The 15,068-nt window shown below is 44.4% G+C and overlaps 1 protein-coding gene across 3 annotated transcripts; it reads right to left on the reverse strand.

Moving 5' to 3' along the window:
• Nucleotides 1-4,619: 4,619 nt before the first annotated feature.
• Nucleotides 4,620-14,825, reverse strand: DUT (deoxyuridine triphosphatase). Of its 3 annotated transcripts, none has more exons than XM_015411785.1 (7): nt 14,624-14,825; nt 13,742-13,910; nt 10,171-10,262; nt 9,618-9,662; nt 5,562-5,636; nt 5,032-5,102; nt 4,656-4,755 (listed from the first exon to the last, which is right to left on the reverse strand). In XM_015411785.1, the coding sequence occupies exons 1-7, from the start codon at nt 14,706-14,708 to the stop codon at nt 4,699-4,701; spliced, it is 594 nt and encodes a 197-aa protein (XP_015267271.1). In that variant the 5' UTR covers nt 14,709-14,825; the 3' UTR covers nt 4,656-4,698. The 3 variants fall into 3 exon arrangements, with proteins under 3 accessions (XP_015267273.1, XP_015267271.1, XP_015267272.1); XM_015411786.1 differs by having other exon boundaries at nt 13,742-13,886; nt 14,625-14,696; XM_015411787.1 differs by lacking the exon at nt 14,624-14,825 and having other exon boundaries at nt 4,620-4,755; nt 13,742-14,387.
• Nucleotides 14,826-15,068: the final 243 nt, after the last annotated feature.

The following is a 15,068-nucleotide window of genomic DNA, read 5'->3' on the forward strand; positions in this document are numbered from 1 at the left end:
TATATTTTAATGATTTTACTGCCATTCCCTAGATTCATTTGTCTCTGCTGTTACTGTTTGAAACCTGTAGTGTTTATTTGTTGTATTTAATCCAGTTTTAGTCTTGTGGGAAGCTGCCCCAAACTTTTATTAAAGGTAAAGGTTCCCTTTCCCACCAAGGTGCACGGAACTCTGTTACCTTCCCACCAAAGTGGTACCTATTTATCTACTTGCAATTTCTTGCTTTCAAACTGCTAGGTTAGCAGGAGCTGGAACTAGAGATGGGAGCTCGCTCCGTCATGCGGCACACTCGGGTCTCGAACTGCTGAACTACTGACCTTCCACAGCCTGCAGTTCAGCATCTTAACCACTTGATCTACCGCAGCTCCAAAACATTTATTAGGCATGTAATAATTCCAGATGCAGGTAGCTATGGCAGTCAAGTGGCAAAATGAAAGTTTTATTCTAGCAAAAACTTTTGTGAGTCACATCTTGCTTCATCGGGTACATCTCATAAATGTTTGTGCTGGAATAATTTTTGTTTTTCTTTAATACTCTTTATGTTTAATTTTATTCACTTCATTTTTACCCCACCTTTTTCTCCAGTGGGGATCCAAAGCAGCTTACTTAGTTCTCTCCTCATCATGTATCAGCCAGGGCTCAATGAGGACTCCTCAGGAGAAGGGAAACTCATGTAGGCAACTCTTAGCCAGCAGAAGCCAGCAGGCAGGAAGACAAACTACAGGCTTGTGGGATTCACAGCCAACAGCTGGTGCAGAGCCATGGACAGTCTCCAGCCCTGAGCCAACAGGTGAAACTAAGTAATCGTTCACAGCCCTCCAGTATCACCCACACCCTTAGAGTGCCGCAGACAGAGGCTACTGAGAAGAGCTACAGGAGAGATGACAATGTGCTTGCCTCCTGGCCCAATGCCAGCTGCTTGAGTAGTTGCAGGATTACTCACGAGCAGCAGGCTACAAGCAGGAACCTTAGGCATATGCCTATAAAAACCAGCCAAGGGAGGCTGTTAGGTATGGAAGCAACAAGTTGATTTACTCTGACCACTACATCTGAACCTGCCTTGTATCCTGATGACTCTTGAACCAGACTCTGTTGATGTGATGAGAGTGAAAAATTTGGGAAAGTCCGTTTCATGATTTTATAATTAACCTAGACTTTTAGTTGATTGTGTCATTTTCTGTCTTTGATTTTTAAGGTTGTATATGCCATTAAAGGTTTATTGATTGATTGATTGGCTTCTTGGACTGCCCCGGATTACGATTCTTGGATTTGCTCTACCTCACTTGTGCTCAACTCTTGGACTGCTAGACTCTGCCTTTGGATTGCCCTTTAACCTGCTCTGTGCTTTCTAACCTGGTGCTCGGCCCTTGGAATGGACCCTGACCATGCTCTTCAGTTACCTGCTCGCCTCAGAACACTGCCTGCCTGTGCACCATGACACTCCATTTTATCCTAACAACAGCCCTGTGAGGTACCGGTGGATGTGTAATCGGCCTAAGATCACCCCAGAAAGCTTCCAGGGCAGCCTGGAGGTTTCAGCCTACATCTCCCAGATCCTAGTCAGGCACTCTAACCATTAGACCACACTAGCTCCCTAAAAGTGCCACTGGCCTCGTTTTATTAAATTCAAGTCCAGTAGTGCCTTAGAGGCCAAAGTTTCAGGGTAAAAGCTTTCGAGTGTGAAAGATCCCTTTTGAGTCTACTGTTACTGGACTCAAATCTGTTCTTCTGTAGGCCAACAGTTACCCTCTGAAACTGTTTTATTAAGAATGCAAATAAATATGTAAGCTCCTCACACATCACAGTATGTGGGCTGGAATCTGGCTTGGTGGGCTACAAGTTGTGTTGCCTTGAATCAGAAAAAAAATTGCCAATTAGGGTTTTTAAAAAAGCATGACTTGTAGATATAATCACATTCAGTTTTTGCTGTGCCATGCAAGGGCAGCGTTACTATCCCAGTGCTAGTTCAGTTCAGCCCCCTTGCATTGAAACCTCTCGATCTTATCATATGTTCATTGCACACCGTTCAATCCTGTTAATAAAAAGGTTAGTTCACTTTCTCAAGTGTTTATTCCCGGATGGTTCAGAATGCTGAAATTAAATGACTTAAGTAACATTTTTTCTACTTAGATTAGTTCTGCAGGAAACACTGGGAACCCACTGAGAAAAGAGGGTTGCTAGAAAGTGTGTTTCTCCACACCGTGTTTTGATTCACCTTTTGGAAAAGTTCAGCCCGAGCTCTCTCAAATCTTCCCTGGCATGACTTCTGCAGCTTCTCTTCCTTTTTAGGGTAAGTTAAAAACAAGCTGTGAAATGAAATGCTTCACCCAAAGGTACAGTCACCAAGAAGTTTTCCTTCAAGCATGAGCTCTGCACAGATGCATAACGCTCAGGACATCTGTGCTGTTGCTTCACAGGAGCTCAGCTTTTCTCCTTAAAATAGAATTATGGGTTATAAGTGCTCAGTTGTAACTTGTAACCACAACAGGCATCCTTGGTTGGCTCCTTTTGCTTTTGACTTGTTGATGTGCAAGGGGTAAGGCACAATTTCAAAAAGGGTAACAATGATCAGTATTTTGGCCTCCAACAGTAGCTTTTGAGCGCCTATCAAAGTCAGAAGGAAGGTTTGGCACTTTTAATTTTAGAAATTTTAAAAAGGAACTCTTGCCTATCCCATGTCTCCTTGCAGCCCCTTAAAGGCTTTATGGTATCTTGGAGAGGGAAATCAGGGTGAGGGGAAGAATTTCACAAGCTTATTCCTCCCAGGTATGTAGTATGATTCTTCAAACAGCCTCCAACAAACCAGGCCACTAAATGCAGTGAGGAGGAATGCAAAGGGAGGGAAGTGAGCATTGCACAAGTATCCACGGGCTGCTTCAGTGTGCCATATAGGGATTTCTCCATTAGGGTACAGTATAAGCAAGGCCGTTTGCACTAACTTTAAAAATAAGTTTTCATCATATGTTTTAACTTTTTTTTGCATTGGACCAAATCAAGTTATAAAACAAACTCATCCTACTTAATATTCCATGTCTGCAAAAATTTTTTGCAGATGAAAGTCCTCGGGTGGTATAAAATACTACCCATAATCATCTGCAGAAATCCAGTGTTCTAAACAAGTAGCTTGCTTGCAAGTAAAGCTGTATCTTGCGAGTAAATGGGCATTTTTTTTACACTTCAGAACACAGCCCATGTCTTCTAGCTCCATTTCTTACCAGTGCTGTAATAAATAACCTTGGATCTTAAAACAGTGTTCGTTTCTTTGCTGCTGATAACCCTTCCTGGCAGACCTGTTGCTATTAGATGTATTTTATTCTAACATGGCCTCTTAAAGGCATTTCCCCTGCAAGTGGCACAGAGGGAGACTTTTCTGGCTACTTGCCAAACTTCCTCCAGTTCTTCCCAATTGTTCACCCTTGCCTGATCACACAGCTAGTTTTAGGTTCTTGGGTGGTCTTTAAGCAAATACAATGCAATTAGCTCCTTGGGTGTTATTTTGTCTAAAAAGAGATTTATCTGATGTTATCAAGCTAAAGTTTATTTGGGCTAACAGTTTCGTCTTTGCACAAGAGATGGGATGACTTGGAAATACTGGAACAGCAGAGTAACTACAAATTTAATGGGAGCTTTTGGTAGTATCAAGAGACCGATTCTGCAATTTGTGTAAAACATACGCTATTCTCCGGGGAGGGGGAGGATCCCCAGTTGTTCCCTATCTTTGAATATCTGTGGGAAAACAATAAATGGCCAGAGATCACTCTTTCAATTGATGCTACCTCCTGTATATTAACCTTTACAAACTACCCTAGCACAAATTCCTGTTCGGTTTCATGGGGGCTGTAGCCATCTCAATGTTGTGATTCAGCATGGGACACCAAGAAAATTATAATTCCCATCAACTCCAAAACAAAGTTGTGATGGACGGACTAACTGGCAGGAAAAATGACTCTTCATTCTGTCGTGGCCCATCTAGTGTTCCGTTCCTCACTCCCTTTAGAAAAGGTGTAGGTAGGGTCAAGGAGTGGCCTTCTCACAGGCTGGCTGGGCTGTTCGTGGTTGTAGAAATTGAATAGGGTAAAGATTAGATTCTCATAATAAAAAAATGGTGATGAACAAATCCAGGAAAAGGCGATGGGGTAAATGCAAAAGCCTTGCATGTTTGCAAAATGGAATTATTGTGCAATGAGAAGGAGGATAATGTGTACAGAAGCGCACTCCAAGATGGGCTGCAACTGCGTTGGTATGCATTGCCCTCCCACCTCTTTCCAGTTGGCTCTGCTTTCACTTCACATGATCACAGCAAAGGAGGGGAAACTACCCATGCTACGGGTTCAATACTATTGAGGATGATCAGCTGCTGTGATGGACACAACTACATGGAGAGGGTGAGAGGGCCCTGGAAAGGCAGGTGCCTGGATTACATATTGTTCATTTAAGTCCCTCCTTGAACCAGTGAGACGCCGCTGGAAAATAAGTAAAACAGCCCCCCCCCCCAATCCAGAGTAGCCATCAGTATGGAGTAAATCCCAGCTTGGGTTTGACAGTTACAAGCTTTACTTTGTACAAAATATGACTAAAAGAGTTCTTCCCCTTGTGCAACATTATACAGAAAAAACAAGTCTTGAACAAAAGTTTATTTGTACAAAAAATGCCTTATACAAAACACAGTATGTCATTCATTACATGTAACAGCTTTCCTCAGTTCTTGCCAGTGGATCCAAAGCCTCCTGAGCCACGTTCTGTGTCGTCCAAAACCTGAAAATGACTCACGGTTAGAATTTCTGAAACTGTATCCTACAGTTCGGAGAGACTATCGCCATGTATTTCCTGCTTGTGTCCATGACTAATCTATAAAACAACTTCAACCTAAAGTGTAACTCAGGAAGAAGTAGGGCTTTATTCTTTCCAGGTTTTGTTAGGAAGAATCAGTTCCTTCATTAATGAAAGTTATCTTAAATAAACTGTATAGAATAAATGAATTATGTAGAGTAATTAAATTTTCTCCCTCCTTATATGATCCAAGTTTCTTACCTGGACTTCTTCAAGTTCAGGATAGTAGATGCGTTCGCAAATCAGCTGGGCAATCCTGTCCCCTCTTTTCACTTTAAAACCAAAATAAGCGTTTAAGAAATCTGGCTACAAAGTTACAAATCAACAAGAACTCCCTAATCCCTTTGAACACTTTTGGGCCAATGAGGAAAGAACAGTGATGCAGCAAGGTAGGCAGGCCTGAAGCTTCAAATACAGAGCAACTATACTATTCCTTTTCCTCAGCAGATACTCCTTAAACTCCAGGAAACAGCAATGTAAAACATAAGCTACACTAACTTCTCAACCCCTTTTCATACTTGAACCTCAAAAACTGAAAAGCACTGTCACAACTAGAAGCTCAAAGCAGCATCTCATGTTTCAGTAGATCTTTTACAGAGATAAAAGGACTTTTTACGGGTAACTTAATGTATCACTAGATCCATGGTTCTAAAATGGACAGAAGGGAAGATCCATTCAAGATCCACTAGGTCCATTCAAGTTGGCTTAGCGTCACCAAGTTTAATTCTTACCTTTAAAAGTTTCGTTTCCGAAATTGAACAGTACTACACCAACATTTCCTCGGTAATCCTCATCAATAACCCCAGCTATAAAAAAAACAGCAAAATAAGTAAAAGTTAATGGTGGGTGTTTTTCTTTAGATATTCACATCTGTTACTAATGGACTACACCTTTGTTTGCACATCTAGGAATACTGGAATGAGACACGGCTTCCGGATGCACACCGAAGTCATATCAGACCTGTTTCAATAGGACTGTAACGCTCGTAATCACTGGAGACTGGAAGTTTTTAGCTAATGGTCCATTCCTATACAGCACAAAACATCTACTTCACAAAGCAAAACACAGACTAGTTCGGAGTGATAGTTTATGTTTTCATTCTAGCAGATGTACAAAAATAAGGTAACTTGCTTCGATAGGGATGGGCACAAACCGGGAAATGCACTTTGGTTTGTGCCAGGAGGTTTGTTCATTAACCAAACTGGTTCCTGGCCCTACAAACCTGTTGGAAAGGACTGCCTCCCAGCCACTCAGCTGTTTTTATGGCTTTCACAGGGAACAGAAAGCCAAAATTTAAAGGGAGTCCCTTTAAAATCCTGCTTTCTGCTCCATCCACAAACCACCAAGAGCTGCTTTAAAAGTTCATGGAAGTTTGTGACAGTAGACCTATCATGAACTTCTGTTCGCAAACTATGAACAGGGCAAAGTTTGTGACGAATTTTGTTTCGTGGTTCGGTTTATCCCCATCCCTAGCTATAGTGCTGTCCAAGCAAACCAGCTAACTGAATATGATTGCAAATGTTCACTTCACTGAGCTGATAGCAGCTGAACCAAGACAACTACCCTTAAGCCAAACCTCGTGTAATGATTTGCAAGAATGATTACTGGAACAGTAATAAAATACTAAAAGGAGCTCCAACCACCAAATTCCTGTTTTTAAACAGGTGTTGGTATTATTTTGGATCAGATTTCAACAATTAAACCAGTTGATGATTTTGCTGTGGAGTCACTGCTTTGTTTTATAAACATATTTACTTTTAAACAAGCCCCAATATTTTTGAAAGGCTGTCCTTGTTTAGAATCTTACCCCAAAACTTTCCTTTTACTTCACAATATACAGTAGTTAAGAATGTGAACACATATAAGACATCTCAGTGGATAAGGGCCATAGTGGTTTTTTTGTTTGGTTTTTTGCTTCACTAAGAGCTGATTGCCAAATGCCATTTTTGACATGGGAAAGGCTGTATCTCAATCAACACAAATTTTTGTTGCACAGTATAAGCCAGTTTTGCAATTCCATGTTGTACAAAGCCTCTCCTGTTCAGGAGTTTTCCAAAGACCTCTCTCTGTCTTCCTACCTCAGCCCCATCTTCTGCCAGCACTTGACCATATCTCCATTTCATAACATTACAAGATAAAAGCGAAGTACACATGATTGGCTTCCTTTTCTTTTGCAAGTCATGCAAAACAAAAAAATTGCCCCTGGCTGTTCTGACACTCCTCATTGCTGCGTAATGACAGCTATTATCAGAAACTTAACACTGCAATGAGATTTTGTAGTACAAAACCATTAATGTAGTAGTATACAGAATGTAGTGCCAGAAATGTTATCAAAAGCCATACGCGTTTCAAGTTCCATTGGGACACAGAAAAATAAGTACACTGGACAGAAGCCTCAGAGCAGGCTGGTTGAGAGGCAAGGAATAAGAACAAGACTGTGAAAGGCTTTAAGGAAACCCACTACTTCAGGTTTTTGTTGTTGTTCAGTCACAGTCGTCTGACTCTTTGCGACCCAATGGACCACATCACGCCAGGCCCTCCTGTATTTCGGAGTTTGCTCAATTTTCCATGTTCGTCGCATCAGTAACACTGTCTAACCATCTCATCCTTTTCCGTCCCCTTCTTCTGTTACCTTCAATCTTTCCCAGCATCAGGGTCCCCAGTGAGTGCTCCCTTCTCATTTGGTGGCCAAAGTATTTCAGCTTCAGTATCTGTTCTTCCAGGGAAGAGTCAGGTTTGATTTCCTTTAGGATTGACTGATTTGATCTCCTTGTAGTCCAAGGGACTCTCAAGAGTCTTCTACAGCACCATAATCTGAAAGCATCTATTCTTCAGCACTTGGCCTTCCTTATGGTCCAACTCTCGCAGCCATACATTACTACTGGGAATACCATCGCTTTGACTATGCAGACTTTTGTTGGCAGTGTAATGTCTCTACTTTTTATTATATTGTCTAGGTTTGCCATCACTTTCCTCCCAAGGAGCAGGCGTCTTTTAATTTCATGGCTGCAGTTTAGCAGACATCAAAATTTCATCTGACTTCATTAGAGAATGTAAACTCCAGAGACAGAGGCCTAATTTATTGTAGATGCTACAATTCAGCAGGATCAGAAAATTCTAACGCCTGTAAACCCAGCAGAGTCCCAGGATCATGTATCATGTAATTACTGTAATAAGAAAACATTATCAAAAAAGCTAGGATAAGATAGTGCTAGTACTAGAGCAATCAAATGGGCTGTGTCTAAAAAACCCCCACAGCACAGCGCTAAGTCAATGGAGAACAGCATCTTAGCAGTATAGTATGTAACAAATGGTTGTTCTCCACTTAATGGAGGAGAGGATAGCAAGATGAAAAAAGAGCAGACTTAAGATGTCCCTGACTTGCCTCTAGAAAGGCAAGTATTTTTTTATTGTAACCCCCTAATGGGTCCCTATTGGGAGGGGAAAGCAGTCTATAAATAAACAGGAATTATTTTAAATGTTCTGACTTTAAAAATGGATCAGTGTTCACAGAACCAGTTTAACAGTACAGTAGGCTCCATATTATATTTGGTTTTAATGAGAGAAAGGCAGGGTATGACTGACATAAATATATAAATAAAATAATTATCGCTCTTAATTTGCTACATGCATATAATGTACTTTGGGTAGAAAACATCTAAATGATACTTGGAAAAATCATGCACAGGAACTGGCAATGGAAAGTACAGATGGCAGGCAGAAAACCTGACAGAACTTTGGCATTTGACTTGCAAGAAAGCTTTCAGCACTTTACAGAACAGATTTCTACATGTTTCCAACTTTCCTTGATGCACTGTTTCCAGCATGGGATTTCAGAGATAATTTTTTTCTTGAAAGTAGATTTTCTTCATTATGAATTGTGCTTTTTTATGATGCACTACAGAATTACAAGGAAAACCACAAATTTACACCCACAGCATCATCCAAATCATAGATCGGTTTTCACTTGTGTTTTATGTCCTGTCAGCCACTGCTCTGCAAGACAACTTTTGAAAAGATGTTGAATGGTTTTAAGCATGCAGGTCAAAAAATAATCTTTTCCAATACATAAGTAACCAATTTACTATAGTGCATGTAGCATCTTTTAATGCATATTAGATGCTACAAATATTTTTTCTAGGGCAGATCTTGCTGCTTGTTCAAACCCACAAGAGAGAATAGATGAGCATACTGACCTAACATGAAACCTGGTATAGTGATTTTCAGGCATATAAGCAGACAAGCTTCCCTAAAAGGCAGTATACTCAAAACTGAGAGAGTGTTGGGTGTGGTCTGTGGCAACTTCTCAATTCACATAGGACAGAACTGGGACTCCAAATGCCTGGCCAGTGCTCAGAGCCAAGTTTAGGCCATACTGAAATCCTGTTCAATATGTAAATGCTCCACGGGCATGCAGAGTTGCTAAGACAAAAAGGAAGTATTCCCTCAGGGGAATTGCAAACCACCGAGTTAGACAAACACAGTTTGATAAGTTTGTGTAATATTTTTTTCTACTGCTATTTAATAGCCCATATTAAATAGCCCATAATGCTCAAGGTCAGCTTCTTCTCTAATAATTATGAGTATCTTAAAATCTAATCTAACAGCTTTGATTAGAGGAATCTGTTTAGTGAAGTATGCTTCACTAAAAACCTAGGGTCGCAAGACTGGCATATATGCAGTTCTTATACACGAAGTACGCAAACTTGTAATAAGCTACACATCTACAGAAAATCAGATGAGTTTCAGCCTAATTTTATCACAAACTAATGACACAGAACACTTACCACCAACATCTATGAAGTGATTTGCAGCTAAGCCGGACCGTGGAGCTAAATTTAAAAAGTGGAAACAAGTTTAAGTTTGTTTGTCTTTTTAAGCCACCAATTTATTGTTGCAAAATGTACATATTCATGTAGTGCACTTATACGGTTTAGAATGTAGTTTAAAAACTGCCACATTTACTGACCCAGAACATTTTTAGGACTGGTACAGTTATTAGAACTTCCTATCTAAACAAACAGAAAGTGAGCTTCAGTAAGCAAGAGGAGTCTAAGAAGATATTCCAAATCTGGCCTACACCACTGCAGAAATTTATTCCACCATCCACCTTTTAAACACAGCTTTACAAATGGCTGATAGAAAGTTGCCTTAGGCTGTGATCCCATGAATGGTCACTTAGAAACGGGGAGTTATTTAGAGCAAATGTACTCTGGTAGGATCAGACTTTTACAGTGACTTCCAGGAAATGGTATATATGGTGAGTTATTAGGATTCTGCAGTTTTCATGAGAGAGAAGCCAGGGAACAAGGTTAGAAGCTTCCCCTTTCCACAACTTACCTACTCTGCCGTAGCATCCAGAAGGAAGAGAGATCTGAATATCTGTTTTTACTACAGCCTTTCCCAAAGGAAGAATTTCACAGTCATAGGCACTAAAAAAAAGAAGCAAGCAAAATGATGTTACTGCATTAAGAACATGATGAGGAGACCCAGGTTCTTCTAATTCAGCATTCTGTTTCTAGCCATGATCAACCAGACGCATTTGCAGGCTCATCACCTGTAATAAAAGCAACAGCCTTCACTGCTTTCTCTCCAGCATCTGGCCTTTATATTGTTTCTGAAAACGGGAGGAAATTTCATTTAGTTAGCATGGCAGCCAGTGTCTTTTTTTCTGATATAACACAACAGATGTCAGTGAACGAAAATGAATGCACACTAGATTAACAATCTTTTACTACCATAAATGGGCATATTAGTCTTTCTAGAAAAGTTAAAGGCCTTTTCACTAACACGTATTCAAGTACTTTCAAAGGCTTAGAATGGACATCAAATGGGACACCTACTAAGTCATCAGCCTCTATCTACAGGCCATGTTTCTGCCACCATTTAAAAGAACCCGCTGCTAGCCAGCATGCACAGAGATCAAGTGTACTCCCCACCTCCCTTCGCATGCACCTGAGAAGCAGGACAGGTAGGTGAGGTCCTCAGAGGTGGAGAAGTTTCCTCCGTGCCTCTGAACTGGGGCTTCTTCCTCACCATGGAGTACCTCTCTGATGCTTGGCTTTTGTTTGCTACCCTGTCTTGTCCATGGTACTAGTCTTAAAACCAGTGATATCATAATTCTGGCTCCCCTCTTCCTATCACCTGACTCAGATGTCACTTTGCTTGTCATATGTTTGCAGGTGGGCGGGTCCCAGGTCTGCCAAGGTTGAAGCCCACTGTGTTACATAGCCTTTCAGCACTTCTTGTTCCACAGCCATCCAGTCTGTCCCAGGCAGGTTCTAAGCCCCAATGATTTCATGTCTGCTACCTGGCAAGGTGCAAGATCGGCTTCAAGGACGCAATAGAAGGGACTGCACTCATTCAGGATCAATTCACAGAGCCACCGCAAGTAATTTGTATTGGATATGCAATGGGAATTCTGTGCCTTCCACATGCACAAAGACCCAATTCCCATCTGATGCAACTGCAGGACATGGAAGGTTCATGCATGGTTGCTGTGATCCATAACTGTTTTCTAACAAGTTTGTCTATACAGGCTTTTAGACAATTAAACTCAGGCTCACATGTTTCAGACACGCACAGAACTCCTATCTCACCTTGCAGGAATTGTGGGGATTTTGTGTGATATTGAATTGGCCTTCAGTTTGCAGGCAGAGACTTGTGGCTTGGAATGTTGCTCTATTTTAAGAACTCTTTGCATCCAGAAAGTAAGCAAGAAGGGGGCAGACTAGGCTTGCCAGCCTCCAGGCAGAGTCTGGAAATCTCCTGGAATTATAATTGATCTCCAGACTATAGAGATTAGTTTCCCTGGAGAAAACGGCTACTTTGGAGGGCTGGAAGTCGTGGTGTTGTACCCCACTGAGGTTCCTCCCCAAACTTTTAATTGGCAAACCTAGGGCAGACCCTCTTTCTCTGTGTTTTTCTATCTGTGCGGGGCTTTATAAAAAAATTAAAAAGAGCACCCCAAAACAGAAACCATTGCAGCAGGTTCTAGGCAAGGGACGGCAATATTCAGCCTGTGTTGCATGAGTGTGTGTGACTTAAGGTTGCCAACTCCTGCTTATGAAATACCTGGAGATCTGGAGGGTGAAGGCTGGGTAGGGTGGGGTTTGTAGGCAGGAGCAGGCCCATAGCCAGAGAATTTTTGTTAGGGGGTCAACAAGGTGGCAGTTTAGTACAGTGGAGCTGACTACATCAGAGTTGTTGTTAGGGAAATATGGGGGAGAGAATGATGTAGCAAGGTGCTTTGGCTTCCCATGCGAACGAGAAATAGCTAAATAAAATAACCCTCATACGTCTCCCTAGAAGTAGGGTTGCCAACTCTGGGTGGGCAAATTCTGGAGGTGCCACCTGGGGAGGGAAGGGGCCTCAGCCCGGAATAATGCCATAGAGTCCACCCTCCAGGGGAATGGATCTCTAGTCTGGAGATCAGCAGTCACTCCAGGGGATCTCCAGAACCCACCTGGAAGTCAGCATCCCTACTTAGGAAACATCTGCTGCTAGATCTGATTGCCAGGTCCCTCCTGACCACCAGCAGGGGATGGGGGGGGGGGGCAATGCACAGGCAAAGTGCGGCTTTTGAAAGCCGCACCAAAATAGGCACGCGGCGCCGGGATCACACAGATCCCATGAGCCGCCGCGCACTTGCTCCCCGGCATGATCAGATGCCGGGAAGAAAGCCACAAAACAGAGAGGGAGGCTGCCGAACTGCGCATGTGTAAGCATGCGCAATTCGGCCAGGAGCCTCGGATGCGCCGGCAGAAGGACGCACCGGCGATCCCATGGCCGTTCTGGTAAGTCCACCTCTAGGGGTGGTTCTTTCTTGCAGTGGGTTTTCGGCCTGAAGGGCCGGATCAGGTACGGGTGCGTGCCACTTCCCAGATGTTGCGGTGCGATCACGCCCGTTTGCTGCGCCCCCGATCTGTCCCTCTCCCGGCCCAAACCCTTACGTGTGACCGGGGCCTCAGTTTGCAATTCTGGGAGAACTCCAGGCCCAACCTGGGCACTGCAAACCAAAGAGAGAGATCACAGGATGATAGCGGAAAGGAAGCAAACAACCGTGATGTATAGTGGCCCCCAAAAAGGGTTCTTCACTAACTTGTAAATTCTTTTTTCAACAAACGGAATACTGAAAAAAGAATTTACAAGTTGGTGGAGAAACCTTTGTTTTGGCACTATACATCACAGTGGTCTGCTTCCTTTCAACCGACCTGGACATTGGCAACCAACCCTATGTTCACTGCAGCACAAACACACCCAAGTTGACGCTGGACTTTATGGCACACCTAAAGAGAAGTGCTGCCATGTGCCAGGCTTAGGGTTGTCAGGTCCCCCCTGGTCACTGGGAGGAGGGTGCCCAGAGAGAACAAGGACCTCTGTAGGGTACAAGCCCATACAGCAGCCCCCCCCTCCAAAGCATCCATTTCCTCCAGGGGACTTGATCTCTGCAGCCTGGAGATGAGCTGTAATTCTGGGGGATCTCCAGGTCCCCCACCTGGAGGCTGGCATCCCTACAAGCTCCTGCTTATTTCTCCCAAAGGACTGCAACTGGCCACAAGAGCCCTGCAATGTTCCCCCCAAGGCTGTGGAGTCTTGTGAGCAAAAATCCTACTTTGTGAGCTACTGCCACTAAAGTTGTGAGCCAGCGATCTGGCTGCTGCATGAATCAATTGGCTCTGGAGGAGCCCTCCTTCCTGAGCGAAGACAAAAACGTGTGAGCCGGAGGCTGAAAAACTGTGAGCTGGCTCACGCTAACTCAGCTGAGAGGGAACGCTGGAGGGGAGCCTTCCTCTGCGCCGCAAGGCTGCATACCAGAGCCCTCCACAGCAGCCCTTTCCTCTGTCAGGTCTGGAGATCAGCTGCAACCCCGGGAGACCTCGCAGCCCTCACCTGTTACCTGCCGCCTCACCTGTACAAGTCGTAGCCGGCCGCCCGGGAGGAGCCCCTGGAGGGCGCGAGGGCGTTCTCGGAGAGCTTGGCGAAGCGGAGTCTCAAGGCGGGCTCCTCGGGGCCGGTGCTCCTGGGCCTCTTGCTGGGGGGCGAGGCGGGGGTCGCTTCGGAGCAGGGCATGGCCGCGGCCGGGGGCAGAGAAGGCGGGAAAGGCGGTTAGGTCGGAGGAGAGACGGAGAGCGAAAGCGCGCGAATCCCCTTCCCCCGCGCTTCTGTTCGCGCCCTCCCGTTTAACTCAAGGGGAGGGACCGGAACGGAGGAGGAGGAGGAGGAAGGCGCGAAGATCCTCCGCCTCCTCCTCGAAGTAAAACAAATCGCTAAACTACTAGTCTGTCGCCCCGATCAAAGCCCAATTAAATAACAGTTTGATTGCCTTTCTTTCTCCCTATCCCCCCCCCCCCAGCAAAGGAGTAGTATTGCCCGGAATGCCCATTTAGAGAAGGCTTGGTGGGGAAATCCACTCTACCAGGAACGGGGAAGGGAGAGATAAGAAAGCGCGGCTAAATCCTTCGGCGAATATCACCCTGCTCCGTTGCTCCGCTCCGTTTTCACAATTCAAAACCCATTTAAAAACAAATTACAGTGTTTCTTTTTTTTTTCCCGCCCACACGCACACACCCCCCCCCCCCCCCGGCAGGAACAGACATCTTTATGTTTTTTTGTCTTCAGTGTGGGAAAATCCATTCTCCTAAAAAAGGGGAGGAGTGATTGGAGAGCGGCGATTGGTCCATACGTGCGAGGGATGGTCGTCCCACTAGGGCCCTCACGCCGCCGCCGGCGGTTTAAACTGGGGGGCGGAGCAACGGAATAAACGGCCGGTTTCCCCCTGCCCGGTTCCTTACCGCCTGTGAGTAGCCTCCTGAGGTAGCGCAACATGACGCGTCGTTGCTGTCCAAGCGCCTCGCCTCCGCTCCCCTTCCTCTCATAGGGGCATTTTATAACGCGAGCCGCAAGATGGCCGCGTTGGCGGAGCGGTCGGGTTTTCTGCCCTCCCATCTGGGGCTGGACGTAAACCAGACTCTCCTCCTGCCGTGCCGCATCGGCTCTCGGGCGCCAGAGGGAGCGGCTAAGGAAATGAGCTCAGCGAGTGAACCGGTAGAACCGCCCTCCATGAAATAGAGAAGAGCCAAAGTCCAGGAGCACCTGGAAGACTAACAGAATTGGTGGCGGGGTTGGAGCTTTCGTGAGTCCCTCAGATACAGCTTGAATGGGAGTCCCATCTGACCTGTATATTGGAAAGTGGCGTGATTTCAGATGCCCAATGACATTAGCAGGCAAATGACAAT

Source organism: Gekko japonicus, unplaced genomic scaffold (genome assembly GCF_001447785.1).
Source record: "Gekko japonicus isolate JY-2015 unplaced genomic scaffold, Gekko_japonicus_V1.1 scaffold266, whole genome shotgun sequence".
NCBI lineage: Eukaryota > Metazoa > Chordata > Lepidosauria > Squamata > Gekkonidae > Gekko > Gekko japonicus.

Coding starts and splice junctions, on each gene's coding strand:
- DUT (XM_015411785.1), bottom strand. CDS start 14,708: ATGAGAGGAAGGGGAGCGGAGGCGAGGCGCTTGGACAGCAACGACGCG. Junction 5,637..9,617: donor TCACTTCATAGATGTTGGTG/GTAAGTGTTCTG, acceptor TTTTTTTTATAG/CTGGGGTTATTGATGAGGAT. Junction 5,103..5,561: donor CGGAAACGAAACTTTTAAAG/GTAAGAATTAAA, acceptor TTGGTTTTAAAG/TGAAAAGAGGGGACAGGATT.